The sequence below is a fragment of the Echiichthys vipera genome (genome assembly GCF_963691815.1).
Source record: "Echiichthys vipera genome assembly, chromosome: 16".
Lineage (NCBI taxonomy): Eukaryota > Metazoa > Chordata > Actinopteri > Perciformes > Trachinidae > Echiichthys > Echiichthys vipera.
In genome coordinates, this window is record NC_139841.1 from 26,311,658 (window position 1) to 26,326,760 (window position 15,103).

Genomic DNA, 15,103 nt, shown 5'->3' on the forward strand with positions numbered 1-15,103 from the left:
TATGTGTCCTGTGATAGACTGGCGTCCTGTCCAGGGTGGACCCCGCCTCACGCCCGATGTCAGCTGGGATTGGCTCCAGCCCCCCGCGACCCCAACAGGGACAAGCGGTTGAAGATGAATGAATGAATGAAAGTTAAATAGACATACATAAACCCATACGTAGCGTTAGCGGCAGAGTCCAGCAGCCATTCCTGTGCTTGTGATTGGTTTCACACAAAGCGCTGCAGCGTGTGATGTCTTTTACTGTCACTGCATTAGAGCTGTGTTAAGCTAACTGCTAACTGCTAATGCAAACTGTTCCTACTGTCGCTGCTTCACATTAAAAGTGTTCAACAAGCAAAACATCACGTTGCCTGTGTTGAGAAGTGACTGTTTTTGTCCTGTAAGCCCGTATGCCTCTCATGTGTTAATGTCTTTGGTTCATTAGTCAAAAGAATCAAAAGCGTCCTGGTCATAGTCCAGCTATGAAATCCTAGTGACTGCGCTGTCAGCCGCACAGTCACTCACAGTGGACAGCAGCAGGTTGCACCGGCGTCTGCTTCCAAATGAGTTTAGCTGACTCCGCTAACGTTCAGCACCGGAGCAGAAACAGAAACAAATCACGCTGTTACACAACGCCCTGCCCTCCATTTTCATTACAGCTAGGTCATTTGGAGATGAGAAGTCTAAGGCTGGCCACGCTCTGTTTACAATGACTCAGCAAAAAGGACTTCACACTTGGCAGGTGTATTGCTGAGGATATTTATGAGTACATTATGTAAACATTGGGTGGTGTTTTTTAACTGTTACACTGCCGAACGGCCTGCTGGGTACGCAGCATGCTTGCCTTTGCTTGCCACAGCACATAGAGAGGGGAAGTCCCTCCCCTTCCTGTGGACCGTGTAACAACTTAACAGAGAAACCCGGGAGAGTAGCTAACAGCCGGACGTGGCTAACAGTGATTAGCTCGGGGCAGTACGGTGAAGGCATTCAAACGTCTTTTTTAACCACTAATACTGCTGAAAATAACAGCAAACCTCTGCAGCAGCATGAGAAGAGTCCCTACACACACAACAAAGCACCAATGGGCTCCTTCCTTTGGGATTGACTTTGGTAATCCACTGTAATGGACTTTACTATGAGAGGAGCTGGTACAGGGGCCAGTAGGTAAGTCTTTAAAACACTCTTTTAATAAACTCTGGCTTCACTAACTACGCTGTTGCTGCTTTGTTTTGTGTGTAGGGGCTCTTCTCATGCTGCTGCAGAGGTTTGCTGTTATTTTCAGCAGCATTAGTGGTTAAAAAAGACCACTGAATGCCTTCCCGAGCTAATCACTGTTAGCCACGTCCGGCTGTTAGTGAATCTCCCAGCTTTCTCTGTTAATAGTTGTTACACGAAAAAGACTGCAAATGTGCAGATGTGTAATGTTGAACCTTTCCAGTGCAGGTCCTTGTTCTTGTCGTGGTGTTTCTTCTGGTTGATTCTTTGGTTACAGCCACGGTGACAAACAGCTCTTTACCTTCACACACAGATCATCTGCTGAAAGATCCTGTCCTCCATCTTTCTTTTGGGCGTTTTTGGGGAGGGGTGGATTCAGTGTGTCTGCAGAGACTGGTAGCATGGATGCTCATGTTTGCTAACAGAAAAGTAGACGTGCATGTGCTTTACACTCGCGGGCCACTACTCACAGAACCTGGGTATGATCTTGCGGGCCAGATATAGTTACACCGCGGGCCAGATGTGGCCTACGGGCTTGAGTTTGACACCCCTGCTCTAAAAAAAACTGTCTCAATGGCTTATTCAATGAATTCAATGAATTACAATTATACAATGTAAGTGCTCAAAAAAGACAATGGGATGATTTTGCGCCGGTAATACACTTTAAGGATTGTACCTAAGGTGTTTTCTTCCCTGCACAGTTCGTGATCTCTCCAACTGAAGAACTCTGAACTTCACCGATTAGTTCTCTCCACATGTTGGAGTGAAGTTTGTATTGGTCCTGTGACTTTAATCTAGATAAGAACACCACTTGTTCGAGGTACTTCATCAACCCGGGGCCCACGCCTTATAGAGTCACACTCCCTGGCAGAGGCAGTGTCCTGATGGCCGGGGTCCAAGAGCAAACTACATCATATCTGATCAACACTGAAAACGGCAAACAAAGAAAGCGTTCCTCCTCACCCATCCTTTCTTATAATGCCTTTTCACTCCGTCGCTCCCTCTTTGTTTTCTCTCGCCGCCTCCCCTCAGCCCTCCGCTGTATCCCTTCACCTTTCGATTATCCCTGACACGGGCCGCATAAATCAAGCGCACTCTCCACCTCTCCTCCCCGCTTGTCCTCCTAATCTCTCTCTCTCTCTCTCTCTCTCTCTCTGGTCCTCTCTCCTCGTTCACCCCCCTACACACCAAATTGATTTTGTTTGCTCATTTCGTCCCTATCCTCTGACACGCACCTCCTCCCTTTCTCTGTTATCCTCAAGCCCACTCTCTACTATGTCTTGTGCGGTTCTTTTCCTCGACGTATGTTTAGTTTTACCTCCGACGCGGCCACAAATGCTGACTGTGCAGTTTAGCCTGTGGACCGACAGTGTGCTCCTCTTTTGGTTTCTTACACTGATGATGCGGTGTCTTTAAAATTTACTGTGACATATGCTTTGCTGCTTTCTCTGCTATTGTCAGAGCCTCCGCCTACGCTGCCACCTGCCTTGTGTTTGTGTACCCCCCCCCCCCCCCGGAGGCTCTTGCTAAATTAAGCCCCATGATTCGGGGAATATTTGCAATGCAAACCTGCACGTTATCTGTCATCGTCACCGCCGCAGCAGCAGCAGCAGGGAGCATCATCAACAGAAGGAACACACCGTCGAGTCAAACTTTATTGCCTATTTGCAGTAATGTTTAAACTAGTGATGCGAGTGATTCCTGACAGTGGGGAACCTCAGACTATATGAACATGGAGTCATTTTTGCATTGTCACTAAGAGGCTGGCAATATTCTCAACTTTTTCTGCAGTGTCACGCAGAGTCATCTGCATTCCTGGAAGATCATGGGCGGAGTCTGAGCCAACGGGCCCCTGGGCACAGACTAGTAAGAGGCCCCCCACTCTGTCTACGTAGGAACAAGACACCCACATTCAAAGAGTCTACTTTTAGAGGTCTTGTAGTCATTTGGGTCTTTCTGTCATTCTGCACTTAATTTAAGACGGTTTTCTACAGTATGCGCTCATTTTGTTTCTCTTTGTTCTCCTTTTATGCCCATTTTAGTTGTTTTGTTTGCCGGTGACTGTTCTGCATGCATCTGCATCTATTTTTATTAATTTTACTTATTTTTGTGATTGCTTTGCATCCATTTTAAGTCATTTTGCATCTATTTTTAGACATGTTGCATCTTTTTGTGGTGGTTTTGCGTCTATTTTTATTCATTTTACATCTTTTGTGGTGGTTTTGCATCTATTTTTAGACAATTTACATCTTTTTTTGGTGGGTTTTAGACATTTTACGTTTCTATGTTGTCGTCTTGTTTCCCTCTGTGGTCATTTAACATCTATTTTCCGTCCATTTTTAGTTGTTTTGTATGTCTCTGTAATTTTTTTGCATCTATTTTTAATCATGTTACATGTCATTTAGCATCTCTTCATGGTTGTTTTGAGTGTGTTTTTTGCATCACTGTAGTCATTTTTATCTCTTTCTGGACATTTTTTGGTCCTTTTGTGTAAAACTGTGGATATTTAGCATCTTTTTGAGAATATTTTGTGGTTCATCATTGTGGCATTACTATGACTGGTACATGAGGTCAGAGTTGTCACTCACCATAGTGTGGGATGATGGCCCAGGCCATGGCTGAGGCGTAAATTCCTCCGATCATCCAGAACATGCACAGCCAGCTCAGATGCTCTCCTCTCTTCTCCCGAGCCAACACCTCCGCAAAGTACGAGAACACGATGGGCACCGCTCCACCAATCCTGCAAATACGGTTGGCTGTAATTAGCTGTATGTATGCTTCAGGCGTCCGACCGTCATTGTAGCTATTATTGATGTGTGTGATGACAAACATTTATGAAGATGCAAAACAGATTTATGGTTACAGAGAATCATTTGCAGTTATTCATTTGTCACTTTGAAAGAATGAGCACATTTGAGCTGTGAACGTGAAACAAATTCTCATGACTCATTATCTTAGGGAGCACTCACACTGTCCTTCCGCACCGGGTCAAAACAGGTTTTTCGGGTAGAGCCTAGTACGTTTGACCAGTGTGAGTGCAACCACTCCGCACCTAGCTGCAGCCAGGTTGCCGACCACGGTCCGTTTGGGAGAGGTGGGCTTTTGTAAAGCGCGTTTGCACATGTACAAGCACGAGCGTGCACACGAGCATGAGCACGACGCCTACGGCGGCCCTTATATCATTTTATGTGCGCGTGTTGGGCCTGGGGGGGGGACAAGTACTCTAAAGCCCGGGGCACGGTGCGGAAGGACAGTGTGAGAGTGCCCTTAGGGACAGAGTACTGTACTGTACATAAGTTTGGCAGACAACTTCTGCTAGATTATCTTATGTTATTATGTTAGATTTCAACTCAGAACCACAAAGACTCCGAAAGGAAACACATTTTAAACTCGTATCATCAGCAACAGTGTCCACTTCAGCTTATCTGTCGTGTGAAAATATTGTTTGTATCTGACCAAAGAAAATGCAAAAGCACCAAACTGGAGCACGGGGGATATTACAAGTGTGTCATTTAATCTCTCACTTTTGCAGAGAATCAGAGTATTAATGTGAGAACGTTTCATCTTTTGTATATAATGGCTCCATATCAATGCAGTGTGATGTGTCAGCAGCAGCCCATCTGTGCCTGTATCGACTCTCTCGCAGGTTTAGTTTCACAGTTCCAGACTTTCAGCCATAAATTATAGAAGAGAAAAAACAAAATGGCAAATTTGACGAAGGAGTGAGAAAGGAGATCAATGTCGAGCTGGACCACGGTGAAGTGGCTAATGAAAAAGGATGTGTGAAGCAGACTCTGTGTTAACATCATTGCATTGTCATTGCATTGTATTTGTGTTTTTCTGTTTTGTTGCATACTTGTTTCTCTTAACTGGACACAGCATTATAAAACAATACTATGTGCAGTGTTTGTAAGTATACAGCTTTAGAGTACAACATTGTTATTAGAGTTGGAGTCTCCCCCTGCTGGACATTAGAGAGAATGCAGCTTTAAGTGGAGTCTCCTCCTGCTGGACATTAGAGAGAATGCAGCTTTAAGTGGAGTCTCCTTCTGCTGGACATTAGAGAGAATGCAGCTTTAAGTGGAGTCTCCTCCTGCTGGACATTAGAGAGAATGCAGCTTTAAGTGGAGTCTCCCCCTGCTGGACATTAGAGAGAATACAGCTTTAAGTGGAGTCTCCTCCTGCTGGACATTAGAGAGAATGCAGCTTTAAGTGGAGTCTCCTCCTGCTGGACATTAGAGAGAATGCAGCTTTAAGTGGAGTCTCCCCCTGCTGGACATTAGAGAGAATGCAGCTTTAAGTGGAGTCTCCTCCTGCTGGACATTAGAGAGAATGCAGCTTTAAGTGGAGTCTCCCCCTGCTGGACATTAGAGAGAATACAGCTTTAAGTGGAGTCTCCTCCTGCTGGACATTAGAGAGAATGCAGCTTTAAGTGGAGTCTCCTCCTGCTGGACATTAGAGAGAATGCAGCTTTAAGTGGAGTCTCCTCCTGCTGGACATTGGCGAGAATGCAGCTTTAAGTGGAGTCTCCTCCTGCTGGACATTAGAGAGAATGCAGCTTTAAGTGGAGTCTCCTCCTGCTGGACATTAGAGAGAATGCAGCTTTAAGGCACTTTACCATTGGCTTTACTTTTTACACCTGGAAGCTACGTTTACGTACGCCGCATGTCACAGGAGGTAATTCCCTCTGAATGGTCGATCAGGATCACATTGATTGATTGACTACTTCCTGTACATGATGCTGTAAGGGAGGGGCAGAGGACACAGAGAGGGAAGAGCTGCAGGAGGAGGGCTGGTGGTTTTTGTTGTTGTTGCGTTTTATACAAAAACACTTCCTACCTAATCTCCTTTTCCTATTTGTTCAGACAGCTTATGGCTGCAAAGTTAATGAGGCAAGGAAAGTCTTAATGAAACATGCAGAATCTAGTCAAACTTGCAACAACACTCGATGCCCGATCGTATTTCTCTCAGAATGAGGTCGTAAAAAAGATGTTCAGGCAGATTTCCATCAAATTGTTACATTTTCCCAAAAATAAACAAACGCACAACCATAAATTTATTTTACCCTCACTATAAATATGCACATGCGTACAGATTGAGAATTAAGTGATAAAATAAAAGCTAAGGCTACTAATTAAGAAATGAACGCAAAGCCATTAAGGTAGAAGCTGTTTTTTTAGATACAAATGCAATGACAGGCTGACTGGTACAGTAAATAAGCAAAGTGAGCCGACTGCAAATCAGAAACAGTGGCACTTGCAGGCTACGCCCACTACTCATATCTACTTTAACCCTTACAGACGCATGATTAATGCATTTTGATCTTCTTTATGGAGGGACAGTGGATCTTTAGGGTGAGATTATATTAAAAATATTCACATTTTTTAATAGGCTAAAAGAACTCATTTGTACAGCATAATTTCCTCAATCTAAATGGGATTAGCATTAACTGGGCATATCTGTAAAGAGGAGACTGGTGGGGACCTAAAGAACCCATTTTCATTCAAATATCTTGAGGTCAGAAGTCACAGGACCCCTTTGAAAATGGCCATGCAAGTTTTTCCCTCACCAAATTTAGCCTGATTATTTAAGCTAGCTTCCCAACAAGCTAGCATGACATGGTTGGTACCAGTGGATTCTTTCCCACTGATAGTTTCATGTGCCACCACCTCTTAAAGACATTAATGATGGCAGAAATCATCCGTCCATCTTTAAATGCTTGTCCCTATATGGTTCGTGGGGGTGCTGGAGCCGATCGGCGGGGTCCACCCTGGACAGGACGGCAGTCTATCGCAGGGCACATAGAGACGAACAGAGACAGACAACCATTCACACCTACGGGTGATTTAGAGTCATCACTGAACCGAACACCTGCACGTCTTTGGATCGTGTGAGGAAACCGGAGAACCCGGAGAAAACCCACGCAGACACGGGGACAACATGCAAACCCAACACAGAAGGGCCCCAGCCGGGATTCGAACCCGGATTAGAGAGCGATGGAGTGCCACTCCCTAGAAACATACTGATCAGGAATGGAGATGCATACACAATCAAATACTCTGGTACAGCAGCCTGAAAATAAAATGTTTTTTTAACCACTCGCAAGAATGCCTTCAGTCTTACAACATTTAACTGAACTGTTGGTCTTATTAATGTCATCTGAGGCTCTTCATAGACGATCTTAAGTCATCACCACTGGTCTGATTAAAAACGTAATACACATTGTGTCCCATAACTATGCTCGCTCATATAATGCACTTTCTGTGGGCTTGACCAGGATCTTGACATTTGATATGGAGGTCCAGTATGTCAGCGAGGTCAGATCAGTGAGATGAAAGGGCGTCACATATCGAGGTTGTGGCCAGCTGAGCAGACCACACGAGGCTAAAACGCACAGATGTTCATTTACTGTGCTTGGTCGATTTCTGCAAACGTTTTGAGTTTCGCCTTGTGAAGATGGGTCTGTGCCATTGCTAGAATAACCTCTTGACATGTGCTTTGACTGGAGGATGGGAGGGATGAGGCTGGAGAGTGAGATGCCCTCAGAGGGGGGCGTCAGTCTCTGTAAAGTAGGAAACTATTCAAGAGAAGAGGGAACTCACCCGAAGCCGGACACCATGCGGCAGAAGAGGAACATGCTGTAGCCCTGGACAAAGGAGGAGAGGAAGGCGAAGAAGCCGTTGACGGACATGGATATGAGCAGGCACTGTTTACGGCCCACCTTGTCTGAAAGGCCGCCCCAAAAGAAGGCTCCAAACATCATCCCCAGATACACGATGCTGCCTGCACACAGGGAGAAACAGAGACGTAGACGTAAATGACCTCAATCACTCTGGAGGCGAATGTTTGGAAGTGAAACTGCTGAGTGAAGAAAACACATATTACACTTAAGAGAAGAGGAGACAGTTTGCACTCACACTTATTCGTAAATGGATTCACCCATCACACATAAGCCCCCTTTCACACATGCACAGCTAACCTATCTAAACATTAGGAGGAGCTGCGTGTGAAAACGCAAATGTCCGTATCCATTAAACCGTCTTTCCCCTCTCAGCTCCCGAGTACAGAGTCGGTGTCATCTCAGATGGATTCCATTTTGATGCAAAACTACAAAAAATCATGAGACAAAGACGCCCATCGACACGGTGAATGGTGGTTAGGACTGTCGCCTCACAGCGAGAGGGTTCCTGGTTCGAATCCCAGCTGGGGCCCTTCTGTGTGGAGTTTGCATGTTCTCCCCGTGTCTGCGTGGGTTTTCTCCGGGTTCTCCGGTTTCCTCCCACAGTCCAAAGACGTGCAGGTGTTCGGTTCATTGATGACTCTAAATCACCCGTAGGTGTGAATGGTTGTCTGTCTCTGTTCGTCTCTATGTGTCCTGTGATAGACTGGCGTCCTGTCCAGGGTGGACCCCACCTCACGCCCCCGACAGGGACAAGCGATGAATGAATGGAAAGACGCCTATGAAAACTGTGAAAACGAGCGGTGAACCCACACACGTTGATGTACTGTAGCTCACCAGAGAGTCAATGTAGATCTTCCACCTGCAGGAGTTTAAATACTTAGGAACTTTTTTTGATTGCAATTTGAAGTTTTACTTTTAACACTGAGTGTTTTTTAAAGAAAAAGCAATGCAGCGCTCGCATCTTGTCGGAAAATTGAATTATTTTCATGTAAGAACACTTTGGACCTGGCCTATCAGGGCCTTGTGGAAAGTGTACTGTGTTACATTATACAGTATGTACTTGGTGTGGTAACCTGGGGTTTAGAAACAGACAACACCCAGTGAAACCATACGGAGGGAGCAGAAACAGCTGGGATGCATTTACGGCAATAGAGTCGAATGGAAAGCACCGAGGATTTTTAGCTGATCCCAGTCACCCCCTGGACAATGAATTTCACAAACTCCCCTCAGGAAGGCGCTATAGAGCTGCCAAAACAACGGAAAGTATTCATAAGAAGTCATTCATACTGAATACAGTATTACAATACAATATTAAATTCATGAACGCATTCCAGGGCATTTTAGAGCTATGCACATCACCTCGTTACTCTTTCTTTGTGTATTGAATGATATTATTGCGTGTTATTGTGTGATTTTATGTGGTTTTGTGTGGTGAAGCCCAAGACAAATTTCCTCATTGTGGACATTAAAGGGAAGATTAGGATTAAAATGCTGCAAAGAGGTGAAAGGAACTGCAGAGTTGGGTTTCTTAAGTGTGCTGTATTCATTCTGCTGCTTTAATGCAGGTGCTGGGGGTCACTTTCAAAGTGCCACTTTCCTCCAAACGGTACATTTCAACACAATTAAGCTAATGTAGCATAGCTGTAGCACTCTGAGCCTGTTGTACAGCATATAAAAGCTACATGTCCATTACATACTAATGAAAGACGTGTTAGATTGGTTGGACACCTGATGACATTGCAGGTATTAGTGGTCCAATATTGCATTGGTCTTGGACACACAGACACACACACACACACACACACACACACACACATACAAACATCATCTGAAGCATTAAGTGGTGCTTTCCAAGTGCATCAGTGGAGTAACAGCGCACAGACGGAAATTGGTTCTGCTATTTCCCAGCTATCGACGGAAGACTGAGAGGTCACATCAGATGTAAGTCTATATAAATATCAGAGCCGGGATCGATTCTTTGAACCTGGCTCTGAGAGCACAACAACACCGTAGATCAACTCTATACTCTGTGTTTTGACTGGAGCGAAGGCATAGTTTGTCCATTATGGCGCTCAGTGTGTGTGGCTTTCGCTGGGTCAGCATTGTGGAACCACATTACATGATAAAGCTAAAGAGTGAAGGGATTACGGTACAGCAGCTGCTCAATGTGCACGGGCAATGACAAGCTTCAATAGCGTATTCACTTTGCATAGAGTTTGCATTTCATTCATCTGACTGGTATGATAATCTGATATGTCTTTGTCTGTCATCTTGTGCTAAAATGAAGACTTGGTAGCGGATGTATCTTAAAGTAACTGTGGAGGAAACAGAGCAGTCGTTGACCTGCAGCCCTGTTCTTAAAGTAAAAGCATTCGTCTCCGCAGGAAGTCGGGGTCGTTTCTCTTCCTGTCCCCAGCGACACGCAGCAGAAAGGACTGGCTGGTGGAAAAGGGGAGTGGTGGGATGGAGGGGGGGATGTCAGGCCAGTAAATAATCCACTTTACTCTCAACGTGCTAATAAAAATGCTAATGCATTTGGAGGGGGGAGATGCGATTGTTTGACGAGGCAGCACCAGAAAGACCGCAGACAGAGGAGAGGAAGCCTTTTCTTCTTTCTCCCCCTTCCTCTTTCTTTTTTTTTACTCCTCCCTCTGTGTTTGAGGTGATGGGACAGATACGCTGAAAGTAGAAGGTCTTATCGAGCCGCGCAGACATGATGCTGAGAGCTAGTGATTCATTACAGGTGACAGCCGCTGGATCTATCTATGCACAGCTGCTGCAGGGAAGCCTCTCCCATCGGCGGCAGGATATAAAGCGCGAGCACTACACTGCAAATATCAAAGTGAATATCAAAACGGCTGCATTCTGCACCCGGTGGCATCTTTTGATTGGTGTAGCTACACTCAAACAATGCATTCGAACGCATGTACTGAAGAAGATGCTATCTGCGGCTCATTTGTTTTACGGCTCCTCTTATGCGGGTTTGTATCTGTAATAAAGGGGGATGGTGGTGAAGGTGATGGGGCATCTGAGACGCATTATGAATCTTCCCGAGATTGGATTTGTGATTTTCCACAGGGTTCAAACTCAGGTCAGACCTTTAAAACCTGCACACGCCTCTAGATAGCAGAGCTTTTATGTAAATGAGACAGTTAAAAGCAGTGGGCCGCAGGGACAATACAGTGTTTAAGTGTTTGGCCTCGGTAACACACCATCAGCATCACATAAAATAATCCAAACAGGTTTCAAACATGCTATCAACCCCAAACTGATTAGTCTTGGAAGAAAATACTACAACTTTACAGCGGGTCTCCACAGACTGTGCGGTGAAACCAGCACAGCAGAGCTTACAGTCCTCCATCAGGGTCCACACAGGATGCGTTCAGCCACAGCACCTTGTGGTCACAGACATTTTGAAAGCACTCAGAGCCGAACACACAATCACTACTGCATTTATGTCATGAAAGAAAATAGACTTCCAAAGAAGCTCTGGGTCTCTGCTATGCACATACTGTAAAGCACAAGTGGAAGTCAGGAGAGTTCAGCAGACAAACAAAGTCTTCCACGTCTGCTCTCTAGTATTTGTTTTACAGGATAAGTGAAAACTTTGACCTGCTGGTGACAGTAGATGAGGTCAAAGGCCCTGTTCAGACCGGGTATTAGGGAGGTCTAATGGACATCTCTAAGTACAGCTGAGAATGCACCCTTTGAGGACGCATAGAGATCTGGTCGCTCGGACCGCATTCAGAGGTGGTCTGGGCCACTTATGGCCACATTCTTTTAGCAGCGTGTGTCCTGGGCCACGGTGAAAGACCGCAGACTCAACCGATGTCCTCTGTGTGAGTGTAGCGTTCTCAAATAGTGTAAAACTTGCTTTGTCCACACCATCTGAAGAATTCAAAGAGCCCGTAGAGATATTACAAGTGCGTCAAACATCTTGGTTTTCCTGGAACACGCCAAGGAAGGAACCCAGTATGTTTTTATTTAATCTTTTTCCGCAGATGAAGTCCAACAACGCATGATATACGTGTTTATTTGCGTGTAGAGCAAGTGAAGATCCAATCACAACTGGTTCCAGGTGTGAATTTACATACTTAGAGCTGTCCACTTGTGACTGGATTGGTACACGTAAATTCCAGGTCTGGACAGGCACAAAGTAAGGTGGACACATCTTATAGGGACCATGAATGTCTGTACAAAATTGCTGTATTGTAATTCTTGAGATATTTTCTATCTGGAATGGAGGATCAAATGGTAAATTGACCTGTACACATACATAGACAGTATAAAAAATGGACGTAGCATACCAGTCTGGGTCCGTTCTCTCAACTTGATCCAGTCGTCCTCGCCTACGGGAGCCGCCATCTTGTCAGACTTTGACTCCGCCTCATTTCCTCTGACCAAAAAAGGGCATGTATGTGACATTGGGGGGGAGGGACATACGTCCATCTGACTGACATTTACCTCCAAGGAGAAGTGAGGGTCAGAGGCTAGCTGTCACTCAAGAGGCCACGCCCCTAATTATTCATAAACTTTAACCTCCAAATAAAATCAAGACTAGCCTAAAAATGTGATGGGGGCTTGCTTGTATTAGAGACAGTCTTTTGATCTATCAAGGTACACGGTGGTGTAGTGGTTAGTACTGTCGCCTCACAGCAAGAAGGTCACAGGTTCGCATACCGACCTCGGCCTTTCTGTGTGGAGTTTGCATGTTCTCCCCGTGTCTGCGTGGGTTTTCTCCGGGTTCTCCGGTTTCCTCCCACAGTCCAAAGACGTGCAGGTGTTCGGTTAATTGATGACTCTAAATCACCCGTAGGTGTGAATGGTTGTCTGTCTCTGTTCGTCTCTATGTGCCCTGTGATAGACTGGCGTCCTGTCCAGGGTGTACCCCGCCTTACGCCCGATGTCAGCTGGGATCGGCTCCAGCGGTTGAAGAAGAATGAATGAATGAAGGTACTTTTCCACTCGCTGCCACATTCACCCTTTCACACACACATTCATTCTCCATTGTACACACTGACGGCACAGCCTTCAAGAGCAATTTGGTATTAAGAGTATTTCTCAAGAACACTTCAATGTTTGACTGGAGGAACTGGTGATCGAACAGCCGATCTACTGATCCAACAGATCGTCCCTAATAAAAACATATTTTCCCACTTAGCTCTTTTGTAGGAAGGACGACTAATTAATGGTAAATGGACTTGTACTTAAATAACGCCTTTCTAGTCTTCTGACTACTCAAGGCGCTTTCACAGTGTTTGTCACATTCACCCGTTCACACAGACATTCACACTGATGGCAGTGGACATCTACACACCATCTAATCTAACCATTCACACCACATTCACACACCCATGCACAGCACGGGGAGCAATTCAGGGTTCAGTGTTTTGCCCAAGGATACTTCAACATGTGGACCGGGGGAGGTGGGGATCGAAACGCCAATCTCTCGAATGGAGGACGACCCACTCTGCCTCTGAGCCACAGTCGCCCTTATAAGGACGCTGTGTCTACAAAGACTTGCCATTGTCTTGAAGCTGCTGCAGAAATCTCTGTGCAAATAAAACCACAACTATGGCTGCTAGTGGTTAGTGTAAAAAAACTGTTGTTTTTTCCTTTAAATACATGTAGCAGAAGCATTTTGATGCCTCGACATAATAACTCTCAGTAAAGTTGCACTGAGCCCACCTGCTAATCTTTCCTGAAGCGAGCGCTCCCAGCAGACGGTGTCTATGCTCTTTTTTTTAAACGGCACACTGTGCAGCTTCTCTCTGCATCCACAGGGATTACTCCAGATAACTCTTGAGTTGTCTCCACACATGCTGCCTCCCCTCCCTCCCCTGTAGTAATTAGCTCTTATGTGTAAGTGTAATTCTCTCTTGACACCTCCCGGCTTCTGTTTTCTCTCCACGCCGCCGTGCAGTGTCCAGGCACGGATGAGAGGAGACAGACAGCAGTCAGTAGAATCAAGCGTTCATTTCCTCAGCGGGTACGTTCAGGACATTATGTGAGAGCTTTTTCAGGATTTCAACAGATGAGGGAATTCCCAGAGGAGCCTGTGATTGACAGGTGGGTTGCAGCGGGGGAGGCGGGGGCGAGGGAGAGAGTAGACCCCTGGGAGCGGCACATTCCTCGGGTATTAATTACACCAACACCTGCTGATTTTTTTGGTAATCTGTAGTTCACTCAAAATACTCATTTAAGTTCATCTACTGTACAAAAACAAACGATAGCATCAAAACATCTTCAGGCCACCTGAGCCACACACACACACAATCACACCCATTTGGATATCCAGGGCTCCCTTACCATGGAGCAGGGGTGTCAAAGTGATCCAGTAAAGAGTCGCTGTGGCTGCAGGTTTTCATTCCAACCAATCAAAAACACACCTAATCCAACAAATCAACTGTGTGAAGACAATTCAGGTGATTGCATGACTCTAGTCAGGTGTGTTTTTGCTTGGTTGGAATGAAAACCTGCAGCCACAGCGAGGCGGCCCTTTACTGGATCACTTTGACACCCTGACATAGAGGCAAAATGATTTGTTCTTCTATCCACAGCCCTGGCTTCTAGAAAATGATGTTCCCATACAATGAAACTGCATTCTCAATCACGTTTCAGGGGGGAAATATTTAATTAAAGCTGCAAGCAGCAAGGAAGGGGCCTTTGAAAAATGATACGCGTCGGAGGAGCTGGAGCAGGCGCGGAGGCTCGTTTCTGCAGCTGTATTGTGTTTTCTGTAAAATATTTTAGTGTACTGTTTAGCTGTAAAAATTACAAAGTTTGTGACCGAGTCGAGCCAAAATCAAGCCCGCCCACCGGCCGACACGGCATTAAAAGACTGTTATTCATAGATCATCATTTTTTGTGTTATCTCCTATCTTATACTAGAAACTGAGGCGTTCAAGATTTCACTTTAAAGATGCTTCGTTTCTCACAGACAACAGTAAAGATTACCATCCCTTGGCACAGTGAATACTCAGTGCACCAGATGGCAAATGGTTTTATTTATTTATTTATTTAACTTTTGAAATTGATCAGTCCATCAGTCTCCCAAGGACTTTGCAGACCTTACAGGATGAATGCAGCATCAACGACTCAGTCAGGTTTTACGGTAAATCCGCGTTGAACCTCTTCGCCGGGACAGTGAGCAGGTGAACAGATGCTGTGGTTGTGCAGGAGGTGTTTGTTGTGAAGGAGGAAGAGACCTCAGGCTGCAACATT

General features: G+C 45.4%; 1 protein-coding gene across 1 annotated transcript in view; it reads right to left on the reverse strand.

The window, feature by feature from the left end:
• LOC310958367 (synaptic vesicle glycoprotein 2C-like) overlaps positions 1-15,103 on the reverse strand; it is a gene marked incomplete at its 5' end in the record, with an annotated part of 52,750 nt that overhangs the window by 12,092 nt on the left and 25,555 nt on the right. The window contains 2 exons of the mRNA XM_083929273.1: positions 3,786-3,937; positions 7,800-7,980. Of these exons, the coding sequence (XP_083785399.1) occupies positions 3,786-3,937; positions 7,800-7,980 (333 nt within the window). The remainder of the gene's footprint in view (positions 1-3,785; positions 3,938-7,799; positions 7,981-15,103) is intronic.